General features: G+C 42.3%; 1 protein-coding gene across 1 annotated transcript in view; it reads right to left on the bottom strand.

Annotated features, from left to right (window-relative positions):
- LOC110498381 (usherin) overlaps window positions 1-13633 on the bottom strand; it is a 432088-nt gene that overhangs the window by 207511 nt on the left and 210944 nt on the right. The window contains exons 40-41 of the mRNA XM_036955034.2: window positions 8473-8624; window positions 7037-7184 (exon numbers count right to left, since the gene is read on the bottom strand). Coding sequence (XP_036810929.2) covers window positions 7037-7184; window positions 8473-8624 — 300 coding nt within the window. The remainder of the gene's footprint in view (window positions 1-7036; window positions 7185-8472; window positions 8625-13633) is intronic.

Below are 13633 nucleotides of genomic sequence, written 5' to 3' on the forward strand. Positions count from 1 at the left end.
GTAGAGAGAGAAAGACGTAGAGAGAGATATAGAGAGAGACAGAGAGAGAGATGTAGATAGAGAAAGGCGTAGAGAGAGACGTAGAGAGAGACATAGAGAGAAAGATGTAGAGAGAGAAAGGCGTAGAGAGAGAGACGTAGAGAGAGACATAGAGAGAGAGACAGACAGAGAGACGTAGAGAGAGAGAGAGAGATGTAGAGAAAGATGTAGAGTGAGAGAGACGTAGAGAGAGACATAGAGAGAAAGATGTAGAGAGAGAGATGTAGAAAGAGAGAGAGAGACGTAGAGAGAGAAGCAGAGAGAGAGAGACCGAGAGAGAGACATAGAGAGAGAGATGTAGAGAGAGATGTAGAGAGAGACAGAGAGAGATGTAGAGAGAGAAAGGCGTAGAGAGAGAGACGAAGAGAGAGAGACGTAGAGAGTGACACAGAGAGAGACGTAGAGAGAGACAGAGAGAGAGACGTAGAGAGAGACAGAGAGAGAGACGTAGAGAGAGAGAGACAGAGAGAGACGTAGAGAGAGACAGACATAGAGAGGGACAGACAGGCGTAGAGAAAGAGACAGAGAGAGACGTAGAGAGAGAGAGAGACGTAGAGAGAGAGACAGAGAGAGACACGTAGAGAGAGACAGAGAGACGAAGACTGAGAAAGATGTACAGAGAGACGTAGAGAGAGAAAGACCGAGAGAAACGTAGAGAGAGAAGCAGAGAGAGAGAGACGTAGAGAGAGATGTAGAGAGGGAGACAGAGAGAGAGGCGTAGAGAGAGACATGTAGAGAGAAAGACGTAGAGAGAAAGATGTAGAGAGAGAGACAGAGAGAGAGACGTAGAGAGAGACATAGAGAGAAAGACCGAGAGAGACGTAGAGAGAGAAGCAGAGAGAGAGACAGAGAGAGACGTAGAAAGAGAGATGTAGAGAGAGAGACAGAGAGAGGGACGTAGAGAGAGACATAGAGAAAGGCCGAGAGAGACGTAGAGAGAGAAGCAGAGAGAGAGACAGAGAGAGAGATGTAGAGAGAGAGACAGAGAGAGAGACGTAGAGAGAGAGATGTAGAGAGACGTAGAGAGAGAAAGACGTAGAGAGAGATATAGAGAGAGACAGAGAGAGAGATGTAGATAGAGAAAGGCGTAGAGAGAGACGTAGAGAGAGACGTAGAGAGAGACATAGAGAGAAAAAGGCGTAGAGAGAGAGACGTAGAGAGAGACATAGAGAGAGAGACAGACAGAGAGACGTAGAGAGAGAGAGAGACGTAGAGAGAGAGACAGAGAGAGACACGTAGAGAGAGACAGAGAGACGAAGACTGAGAAAGATGTACAGAGAGACGTAGAGAGAGAAAGACCGAGAGAAACGTAGAGAGAGAAGCAGAGAGAGAGAGACGTAGAGAGAGATGTAGAGAGGGAGACAGAGAGAGAGGCGTAGAGAGAGACATGTAGAGAGAAAGACGTAGAGAGAAAGATGGAGAGAGAGAGACAGAGAGAGAGACGTAGAGAGAGACATAGAGAGAAAGACCGAGAGAGACGTAGAGAGAGAAGCAGAGAGAGAGACAGAGAGAGACGTAGAAAGAGAGATGTAGAGAGAGAGACAGAGAGAGGGACGTAGAGAGAGACATAGAGAAAGGCCGAGAGAGACGTAGAGAGAGAAGCAGAGAGAGAGACAGAGAGAGAGATGTAGAGAGAGAGACAGAGAGAGAGACGTAGAGAGAGACATAAAGAGAAAGAGGTAGAGAGAGAGACAGGGAGAGAGACATAGAGAGAGACGTAGAGAGAGAGAGATGTAGAGAGACGTAGAGAGAGAAAGACGTAGAGAGAGATATAGAGAGAGACAGAGAGAGAGATGTAGAGAGAGAGACAGACAGAGAGACGTAGAGACGTAGAGAGAGAAGCAGAGAGAGAGACATAGAGAGAGAGATGTAGAGAGAGAGAGACATAGAGAGAGAGACAGAGAGAGAGACATAGAGAGAAAGATGTAGAGAGAGAGATGTAGAGAGACGTAGAGAGAGAAAGACGTAGAGAGAGATATAGAGAGAGACAGAGAGAGAGATGTAGAGAGAGAGACAGACAGAGAGACGTAGAGAGAGAGAGAGAGAGAGAGAGAGACCGAGAGAGAGACATAGAGAGAGAGACGTAGAGAGAGAGACGTAGAGAGAGAGACAGAGAGAGAGACATAGAGAGAAAGATGTAGAGAGAGAGATGTAGAGAGACAGAGAGAGAGATGTAGATAGAGAAAGGCGTAGAGAGAGAGACATAGAGAGAGAGACAGAGAGAGAGACATAAGAGAGAGAAACATAGCGAGAGACGCAGAGAGAGACAGAGAGATGTGGAGAGAGAGAGACCTGGAGAGAGAGACAGAGAGATGTGTAGAGAGAGAGAGAGACGTAGTGAGCGAGACATAGAGAGAGAGAGAGAGCAAAAGAGACAGAGAGAAAGACAGAGAGAGACAGAGAGAGAGACAGACAGAGAGGCGAAGAGAAATAGACAGAGAGAGAGAGAGATACAGAGAGGTGTAGAGAAAGAGACAGAGAAAGAGACAGAGAGAGAGACAGACAGAGAGGTGTAGAGAAATAGAGAGGCGTAGAGAAATAGACAGAGAGAGAGACAGACAGAGAGGCGTAGAGAAAGAGACAGAGAGAGAGACGTAGAGAGAGACATAGAGAGAGACATAGAGAGTGACAGAGAGAGAGACGTAGAGAGAGAGACGTAGAGAGAGACAGAGAGAGAGACGTAGAGAGAGAGACGTAGAGAAAGAGACGTAGAGAGGGGCGTAGAGAAAGAGACAGAGAGAGAAACAGATAGAAAGATGGACGGTTAGAGAGTCAGGGAAATAGAGATAAAATAATGATGTAGAGAGAGATAAAGAAAGAGGAAAGGAGAGAGAGACAGAAGGAGAAAGAGAGAGAGAGAAAGAGTGAGACTACTGTGATACCATACTGCTAACTTGGCACAACTCCTCATCTTCTATTACCTCTGAAAACACAGAAAGGCAAAAAAAACCTGATAACATTTCACAGCTTAAGCAAAAATAAACAAGCTTAATGAATTAACGTGAGTTGGATTCCCCAGACAGCCCTCTCTCTCCCCAACTCCCCGGCCCTGGTCCGCTTTCTAAATCTTACAATTGCTTCCAATTTACCTAGTCTGCTGTTGGCAGTTTGTAAAATGAAACGCTAACATGAAAGCATCCGTCTCAGATTTTTGAAGTGCAAGTACTCTTTTTCTCTCTCTCTCCTTTCTCTCTCTCCTTCTCTCTCTCAGTCTACTTATCTATATCCCTCTCGATTTCTCTCTCTCTCGCTCTCTCTCCCTCTCTCTCTCCCCCTCTCTCCCCCTCTCTCTCACTCCCAATCGCTCCCCCTCTCCCTCTCTCTCTCTCTCTCCCTCTCTCTCTCCCTCTCTCTCTCCCTCTCTCTCCCTCTCTCTCCCTCTCTCTCTCCCTCTCTCTCTCCCTCTCTCTCCCCCTCTCACTCCCCCTCTCTCTCCCTCTCTCTCTCCCCCTCTCACTCCCTCTCTCTCCCCCTCTCTCCCCCCCTCTCTCTCCCTCTTTCATGAGTAAAAGGCTGCCGTGTTCATGTTCTGTATTTCCCGACAGAGAGTGATGGAGAGTGAGAGGGTGATGGAGAGTGAGAGGGTGAGAGAGTGATGGCTGATTTTCAGCAGTGAGGAATAGTGAGTGGTTAAAAAGAGCTTTCTTCCTACAGCTCTACATAAATCACAACATGAGTCAATATTTAATAATGCTTGGCTTGGTCTGGGCCTCTTGATCAGCCTTGTCAGGGAGAATAACTCTCTCTCTCGCCATCACACTGTGTGTGTGTGTGTGTGTGTCTGTTGATCGGGCCTGTCATATGTAATAGGTCCCTCCTGGCTGGCTGTGACATAAGGGCCAGTTTTACTACTACTAACATGTAAAAGATCATTACGCTGCCACTCTGCCCTTAGTCTGGACATAGAGGAGGAGAGGATGGGAAGGGAGAGGAGGCCTGTGATGGATACACAGAGAGGGTTACTGTGGCACGCTGACAGGAAATGAAAGGTCCTGAATATTAAGACATGCACATCTACCCAATCTTCTACATCACATACACACACGCACACACACATACACACGCACGCACACATACACACACATACACACACGCACACACACGCACACACACACACATACAGACCTCGACACGCAGATAAAGGCAGTGTATATCAAAGGGGTAGATAAAGCAATATTCCATCTCTCTCTTTCCTCCCTGGCTCTCATCCCTCCTCCTAATCTGTGTGTTCCTGTGTGAAGGAGACATCAAAGCAGTGCTGTAACACACAGGTCTCTCTGCTCGCTGAGAGAGAGGTCACTACCATCTCTACACACTGATTACTACCCCCGACTATCTACTGTCCTCCTCTAGCTCTCCTCGTGTGCCTTCTCCCCTCTCTGTCTCACTCTCCACTCTCCTCTCTGGCTCTATCCCCTAAAATGGCATACACTCCCCTCCGTATTTATTTGTACAGTGAAGGTACAACTTTTAATTTGGCTCTATACTCAAGCATTTTGAATTTGAGATCAAATGTTTCATATGAGGCGACAGTACAGAATGTCACCTTTTATTTGAGGGTGCTTTCATACATAGCTGTTTTACCATTTAGAAATGAAAGATCGTTATGGATTGAGTTGTAATTTGTTGTCAACAATTGCACAAAATACTCTGTAATGTCAAAGTGGAAGATTTTTTAAATATTTTTTTAAAGAAAAATAATAATAATCAGAACTAAAATATAATACTTTTCCCTTTGTTTAGGCAATCCTAAATTAATTCAGGTGTAAAATTTGGCTTAACAAGTTACATGGGACTGTGTGAAATAATAGGGTTGGCATGATTTTTGAATGACTAACCCTTCCTCTGTACCCCATACATACAACAGCTGTAAGGTCGGTCTGAGAGGTAGGCAGCATAGCAGTTAGACTTTTGGGACAGTAACCGAAAAGTTGCTTGTTTGAATCCCAGAGCCGGCAAGGTGGAAAAATCTGCTGTTCTAACCTTGATCAAGGCAGTTAACCCCCACAACAACTGCACCGTGACATATCCCCTTTCCCTCAGTCAAGTATTGAATTTCAAGCACAGATTCAAAGACCAGTGATTGGTAGATGGGTAACAATAACAAATCAGACAGTGAATATCTCTTTAAGCATGGTCAAGTTAATACTGATGCTGTGGATGATGTATTAAACCACCCAGACACATCAAAGACACAGTCATCCTTCTGAGCTGAGCTGCAGGACAGGAATGAAACTGCTCAGGAGTGTTACCATGAGGCCAATGGTGACTTTAAAACAAGCTACTGAGTTCAATGGCTGTGATGGAAGAAAACTGAGGATGGATCAACAACATTGTAGTGACTGCACAATAATGACAGTGAAAAGAACAACACAAACATATTGGAAAACGTGCATCTTGTTTGCAACAAGGCACTAAAGTAATACTGCAACAAAAAACACAGCAAAGGAATACACTTGAACTAAATGAAAATTCCTATGTTTGGGGCCAATCCAACACAGCACAACACTGAGTAACTGCCTTCTTATTTTAAAGCATAGTGGTGGCTGCATCATGTTATGGGTATGCTTGACATCGGCAAATACTGGGGAGTTTATCAGGATAAAAAAAAACGGGATGGAGCTAAGCACAGGTAAAATCCTAGAGGAAAGCCTGGTTCAATCGGCTTTACACCAGACACTGGGAGATGATAACCTACAACACAAGGCCAAATCTACACTGGAGTTGTTTAGCATGAAGACAGTGAATGTTCCTGAGTGGCCTGTTTTGACAAGACATGAAACTGTCTAGCCATGATATCCCTTGAAATCTTATGAATTTTGAAAAGAATATCGGGCAAATATTCTACATTTCCAGGTGAGCAAAGCTCTTATAGACTAACCAAAGAAGACTCACAGCTGTAATCCATGTCAAAGGTTCGTCTAACACATATTTTTGTAGATTGTTGACAAAAAAATGACAATTAAATACATTTTCATCTGACTTTGTAACACATTAAAATGTGAAGAAATCCAAGGGGTCTGACTGAATACTCAAAAAATTCACTTATAGTGTATTAAAGTAGTTAAATGTTTAGTATTTGATCCCATATTTCTAGCACACAATAACTACATCAAGTTTGTGACTCTACAAACTTTTTGGATGCATTAGAAATTAATGGTAAATATTGTATTGTGTCATTTCACTTGTATTGTTAAAAAGAATAGAATATGTTTCAGAACACCTCTACATTCCTGTGGATGCTACTATGATTACGGATATCATACATGAATCGCGAATGAGTGAGAAAGTTACAGAGAAACACTGATAATATGTAAAGAAATACCCTGAAATAAAAGGTGACATTCTGGACTGTCGCCTCATGAAACATTTGATCTCAAATCTGAAATGCTGGAGTATAAAGACAAATTAAACGTTTTAGCTTCACTATGCAAATACATACGTAGTGGAGTGTATATCTGCTTCATTGAGTGTGTGTGTGAGAGAGGGTGTGTGTGGGAGAGGGTGTGTGTGAGAGAGGGTGTGTGTGTGCTTGCGCGCGCACGCGTGTGTCTATGATGATTACTCTGTGAGTCCAGGCCAGAAGCTGACCAAGTGAAGTGGCACTTAACCCCTGTCTAGAACTTTCATCAAATAAGCACATTTTACACCCCGAATACCGCTGACAATACACACCACGCAAATTACAAACAGGCCAAATAGCCCATTCTGTCTTAATTTCATTGTCGTTATTAAGTCGCTTTTTGAGAGGCAATCTTTATTGCTGTCATGCTTAGTAGGCTGTTGTTGAGTGGGCATTATATCTTTATACCAATTCATTATAGAAATCACTTTAAAGCAAATATTTACCAAGTGTGCAAACTGTCTGTGTTACCTAGTTTTGTGTAGAGTACTGTGTGTGAGTAACCTCTATCTGTGTACAGTACGTGTGTGTGTGTGTGTGTGTGTGTGTGTGTGTGTGTGTGTGTGTGTGCACGTTCATGTGTGTGTGTGTTACCTGTGTGTGTGTACAGTAGTGTATAGGTGATGTTCCCACTAGGTGTGGCTGGCTGGCTCCACTTGGCCCTGAGAGAGGTAGGTCCTTCACTATCAACCTCCAGCACCACAGGACCTACTGGGGCCATCTCCAACGTACGCCTCTCCACCTGGACACACACACCCACACACACACGCACACACAAACACACACGCAAACACACACGCAAGGAAAGACACATTATTATTATCATCATCATCATCAGTGCTTTTACAGACAGTTTAAAAATCGCAGACATCTCCCCTCCCCCTCTCCTGCACCTCTACCTCCCCGTCCCCTCTACCTCTCCTGCCCCTCTACCTCCCCGTCCCCCCCTCTACCTCCCCTGCCCCTCAACCTCCCTGCCCCCTCTACCTCCCCTGCCCCTCTACCTCCCCTGCCCCTCTACCTCCCCGGCCCCTCTACCTCCCTGGTCCCTCTACCTCCTCCTCTACCTCCCTGGCCCCTCTACCTCCTTTCCCCCTCTACCTCTCCTGCCCCTTTACCTCCCCCTCTACCTACCCTGCCCCTCTCCCTCCTCCTCTACCTCCCTGGCCCCTCTACCTCCCCTCCACCTCCCCTCCCCCTCTACCTTCCCGGCCCCCTCTACCTTCCCGGCCCCCTCTACCTCCCCTGCCCCTCTACCTCCTCTGCCCCTCTACCTCCCTGGCCCCTCTACCTCCCCTCCCTCTACCTCCCCCCCTCTACCTCCCTTCCCCCTCTACCTCCCCTGCCCCTCCCTCTCCACTGCCCCTCTACCTTCTCTGCGCCTCTACCACCCCCTCTACCTCCCCTGCCCCTCTATCTTCCCTGCCCCTCTACCTCCCCTGCCCCTCTACCTCTCCTGCCCCTCTACCTTCCCTGCCCCTCTACCTCCCCTGCCCCTCTACCTCCCTGGCCCCTCTACCTCCCCACCCTCTACCTCCCCCTTCTACCTCCCTTCCCCCTATACCTCCCCTGCCTCTCTACCTCCCCTGCCCCTCCCTCTCCACTGCCCCTCTACATCCACTGCCCCTCTACCTCCACTGCCCCTGCTATCTTCCTTTATCCTCTAGCCCCCTCCCCTCTGTGCCTCATCCTGCCCTCCCCTCTTCAGCATGTGCAGTGCCCTGTTGGCAGTGCTGCGTTTAGCCATATTGGCCCAGCCCATCCCAGGCCCTGACTCCCTGAGTGGCATTTCTCCCAAATGTCATCGTAACCAGACGGCCATTTATTGAACCCTAGAATCAATCACCTTTATAATGCCTGCCAGCTGCCGTACACAACTAAAGGCTTAGCGCACAGACACTACGTGCAAGTGTGTGTGCGTGACAGTGAATGTGTTCGATTATATCCATGTGTATGTGTGTGTGTGTGTGTGTGTGTGTGTGTGTGTGTGTGTGTGTGTGTGTGTGAGAGTGTGTGTGTATGTGACTCACCAGTGGTCCCAGGGCACAGCCCTGTGCGGTGCAGGCCTGTACTCTAAAGCTGTGTAGACTCCAGGGAGACAGGTGGTCAACAGAGAACCATAGGGAGGTAGAGTTCTGGACCAGCACACCGTTCATCCACACTCCATAGCTGCTGATCACTCCTAGAGGAGAGGAAAGCACACACACACGCAGACACGCAGACACACGCACGCAGACACGCAGACACATGCACGCACACGCACACGCACACGCACACGCACACACACACACACACACACTGTCAGTAAACCAATCACAAGGAATTATCCTAAGGTTATTACAGCCTCATAAGGAAACAGCATGTCTCTTTTTCCTCCATACAGGGCTCAACAGATCATGTTTGTGGTAAGAACCTATTCTGTTTTAATTATGCGTCTGCCCAGAGAAAACCATTTCACGTCTGTGTAAAGAAATTGACAGTAATACATCTCCACACGTAAAATGTCCCATATTCAGCTGGAGTGCATCCAAAATGCCATCCCATTCCCGAATAAGTGCACTACTTTTGACCAGAGTAGGATAGGAGCCGTAGTGCACTAAATAGGGAATAGGGTGCCATTTGGGCTGCAGCATTGTGAGAGTGTTGTAATAAGCCCAGGTTGATGTGAAGCCTAATACATAACAGGCTTATTCTCCCGCTTGTCTCCATGTTTCCCACACTTTAATCCCCAGTGGGATTAGCCAACAAATCTCCAGGAAAATTGGGAAAAACTCCTCCAGACTTCTAGTGGTGTGGAACCAAGCAAATCATATGGACTCCATATTGACTCCACATTATGAGCAGCCAGACGAATAGTACAACGCATTTTTTGAGAAGAATTAAAGCCTTTTGAAGGGGTTTTAAGTGCGAGATAATCGGGTAATTGTGTTGAAAGTTTTTTTTCATATTAAATGGCTGTCAGATTAGCAAGGCTGTCATTTATCACGTCTAATAGGCGTGGAGGGTTTACGGAGCCAAATGCTCACACACTATATAATACACACTATATTATACACACTATATAATACACACTATATAATACACACTATATAATACACACTATATACACACTATTATATACACACTATATAATACACACTATAATATACACACTATATAATACACACTATATAATACACACTATATCATACACACTATAATATACACACTATATAATACACACTATATTATACACACTATAATATACACACTATATAATACACACTATATAATACACACTATATTATACACACTATAATATACACACTATATAATACACACTATATAATACACACTATATAATACACACTATATAATACACACTATAATATACACACTATTATATACACACTATATAATACACACTATAATATACACACTATATAATACACACTATATAATACACACTATTATATACACACTATATTAAACACACTATATTATACACACTATATAATACACACTATATAATACACACTATAATATACAAACTATTATATACACACTATAATATACACACTGTATAATACACACTATAATATACAAACTATTATATACACACTATAATATACACACTATATAATACACACTATAATATACAAACTATTATATACACACTATAATATACACACTATATAATACACACTATATTATACACACTATATAATACGCACTATATTATACACACTATATAATACACACTATATAATACACACTATAATATACACACTATATAATACACACTATATTATACACACTATATAATACACACTATAATATACACACTATATAATACACACTATAATATACACACTATAATATACACACTATATAATACACACTATATTATACACACTATATTATACACACTATAATATACACACTATATTATACACACTATAATATACAAACTATAATATACACACTATATAATACACACTATATTATACACACTGTTATACACACTATATTATACACACTATAATATACACACTATATTATACACACTATGTATTACACACACATCTTACACATCACACACACTATAATATACACACTATGCATTATACACACTATATTATACACTATGCATTATACACACATTTTACACATCGTTTACACTATAAACACACTGAACATGTGAAACTGTGTATTCTAAAGGCTCTTATTGAGATGCCAAAACTGCGAGGTTTTACTGAGAATTAAAGACATGCTCTGGAACTTTGGCTACTACTAAGCGTTAAAGATATGCTCTGGAACTTTGGCTACTACTAACCTCCCACTTTGGACTGAATGTGTCAATGTGCAGTTCCTACATGCATAATCTATGAGCAGAATTACTGTTTTAATTTAATTACCCACAAAATCCCTAGTTTGAAAGTGACTGTTCACTGGAAGCTGTGCAGCCACATTGCCCCTACATCCCCCCCCCCCCCCCTCACGTGGGCCAGCCCCCTAGCAAAATTGAGTTCCAGCCCCTTGCCATTTCAGTGACAGAGCGAGACCAATGATGTGTTGCACATACAGTATCTGCACATATGTGACGTAGCAAGTGAGCACTACTTTCATAAACGCTAGCTGAAAGGTATACAAAACACCCAGAGAATCTGTTAAAGGGAAATTAAAACTGAATTTGGCTTTTTATGAATGGGAAGCAGGGTTGGAATCAAATCAGAATTGAATAGAGAATGCCTCGTAAATTCCAATTCAATTATTGAATTTTAATTAAAGTACTTAACCCTTAACCTGTATAGGGGTTGATTTGGGCACTGACAAATGCCTAAATTGGAACGTAGTGGCTGTACAGTAACATGCTATACACGACATCAGGGCTCTGGCTCTGCTCTTCACAGCGCTGTATGAGTTTTGACTGACAAGACGTCCTGAACTTCAGCACCGCCCACGGCAAGAGGTTGCCCCAATCCCTCCCGCTAATTGGGCAACTTTTGCAAATGTTTTGTTGTCTGAGTGAGGGAAATGCTGTAAATGAAGAGGACTGGATGTATTTAGAAAGATGAGATAATTACAAATAAATGTGCACTTCACATTTCATGTCATATTACAGTGTCAACGTTGATGGTCGCTCTGTTTGATGTACAGTTACCAGATGACATGGCGTCATACCCTGGGTTGTCCTGAACACAATGAGTCTGTGTTTGATGTACAGTTACCAGATGACATGGCGTCATACCCTGGGTTGTCCTGAACACAATGAGTCTGTTTGTCTATTGGAAAGAAAATGTGCCTGAATTGCATTGTGAAAGCCTAACACTGTAATATCATATTTTATAACGCAGCTAGTGACCCAGATTGCGATATATAATGGCCTGTTTTTGGACTGCGTAAACAACAACAGTAACTGTGTGATGGTGGGGATGCAGGGTTGTGTTCCAAACAAAATAACTACAGCGTGTTTTCTCTAATTCATAAAAGGCACAGCTTGGAGAGCTCAAAACAGCACCTTATAGTTGAAGACTCTTCTTTGAGTCATAAAAGTGTATTAAAAGTATTATGAACTTTGCACACGTTGGAGAGGAGTGTGGATACTTGGAGACACCAGTTAGACTACTCACTCAAACCCTTGTAATATTTTGGTTTTATGTTGCGCCCTGAATAGTCTTATCACGCTACTGAAGGTATTCAGAGAATTTTCACATTTCCTTATCAACAAATGCGGCAAAAAGCACAGTAAATGTCAAATGTGTCAGATGAACTGTTGTGTCCTCAACTTTGGTCTAATAATGGTCCCATACTCTCCAAACTGTTCCCTTTCAATTACTACCATGGTTGTGCATATGCTTTTCATATTTCTTCTGTAGGAAACATTTCCATTTAGCCCTATACATATAGGACCATTCCCACGAGTGTAAAGGGTTAAACAGGATACAGAAATGCAATTTGAATTTGAATGAAAGAAAATATAATTGAATTCAGTGAAATTCAGTTAAATTCAAATGCCTTTTCTGTTCTATATTAGGTGTGGTCTATACAAATATACATCTACATAAAACACCATGTCGTTATATACAGAAGTAGAAAAGATCGTTGAAACAATATCTTTTCATGACAAACTCTTAAAATGAATGATCAAGGAAAACAAAATCTGTATTCAAATATTATAAGTTACATTTCATTAATCACTTACATTTAGTTCAATTAAGTTACATTTCATTAATCACTTACATTTAGTTCAATTAAGTTACATTTCATTAATCACTTACATTTAGTTCAATTAAGTTACATTTCATTAATCACTTACATTTAGTTCAATTAAGTTACATTTCATTAATCACTTACATTTAGTTCAATTAAGTTACATTTCATTAATCACTTACATTTAGTTCAATTAAGTTACATTTCATTAATCACTTACATTTAGTTCAATTAAGTTACATTTCATTAATCACTTACATTTAGTTCAATTTGTGGAAAATACTCCATCTCCTGGAATGCATCAGAACCATCATTTGAAAATCAACACCCAATGGCTACTCCGTCACAAGAAGCTTAGAGCTGTGATCTGAATAATGATACTTACCACCCGTCCAATTCACTAAGGGGGCTTTTGATGCAAGGACTGTTGGGCAAAATAGCTCTGTCATTAGCTTAGCTGCGTCTTCAGCATCAAGTTGAGTTTCAGCTAACGTTTCAGTAAACAAGTCTAAGGCTAGGCTAGGCTAGGCTAATGCTAAGTGACAGAGCAATTGTCCAATAAGTTTTAAATGGGTTGTTGACATTTGTATTGTTTGGAAACATTGAAATAAAACAAAAACATTTTGGGGGGTTATAATGGGATGATCAGTAGTTTGACGGTCAAGAGGCATATACAGTATAAGTGATATCATAGGGTTTACATTGTATCCAGAAAGTACAAGTCTGCAAAATCTTTGTACCAATCACGGATTGTCGCATTAGAATACAAAACACAACATATAAGGTAGGGTCTAATATAACTGCATTTTTTGTCGAGAAAATATAATGATCTATTCTAAGCACTAAGGTTAAATGAGTATATGAACATTGTTTCCAGAGAAAAGTAATATATTCTTGGTATCTGGAAGTATACCTGTCAGATTCAATGAAACACTCATATTCTATTTTCAACTCATGAGTTGAATGGGAGTCAATTCAAACATTCTGAATTGAGCTCAA

Source organism: Oncorhynchus mykiss, chromosome 19, assembly GCF_057628025.1.
Source record: "Oncorhynchus mykiss isolate SJ-2025 chromosome 19, ASM5762802v1, whole genome shotgun sequence".
NCBI classification, from domain to species: Eukaryota; Metazoa; Chordata; class Actinopteri; order Salmoniformes; family Salmonidae; genus Oncorhynchus; species Oncorhynchus mykiss.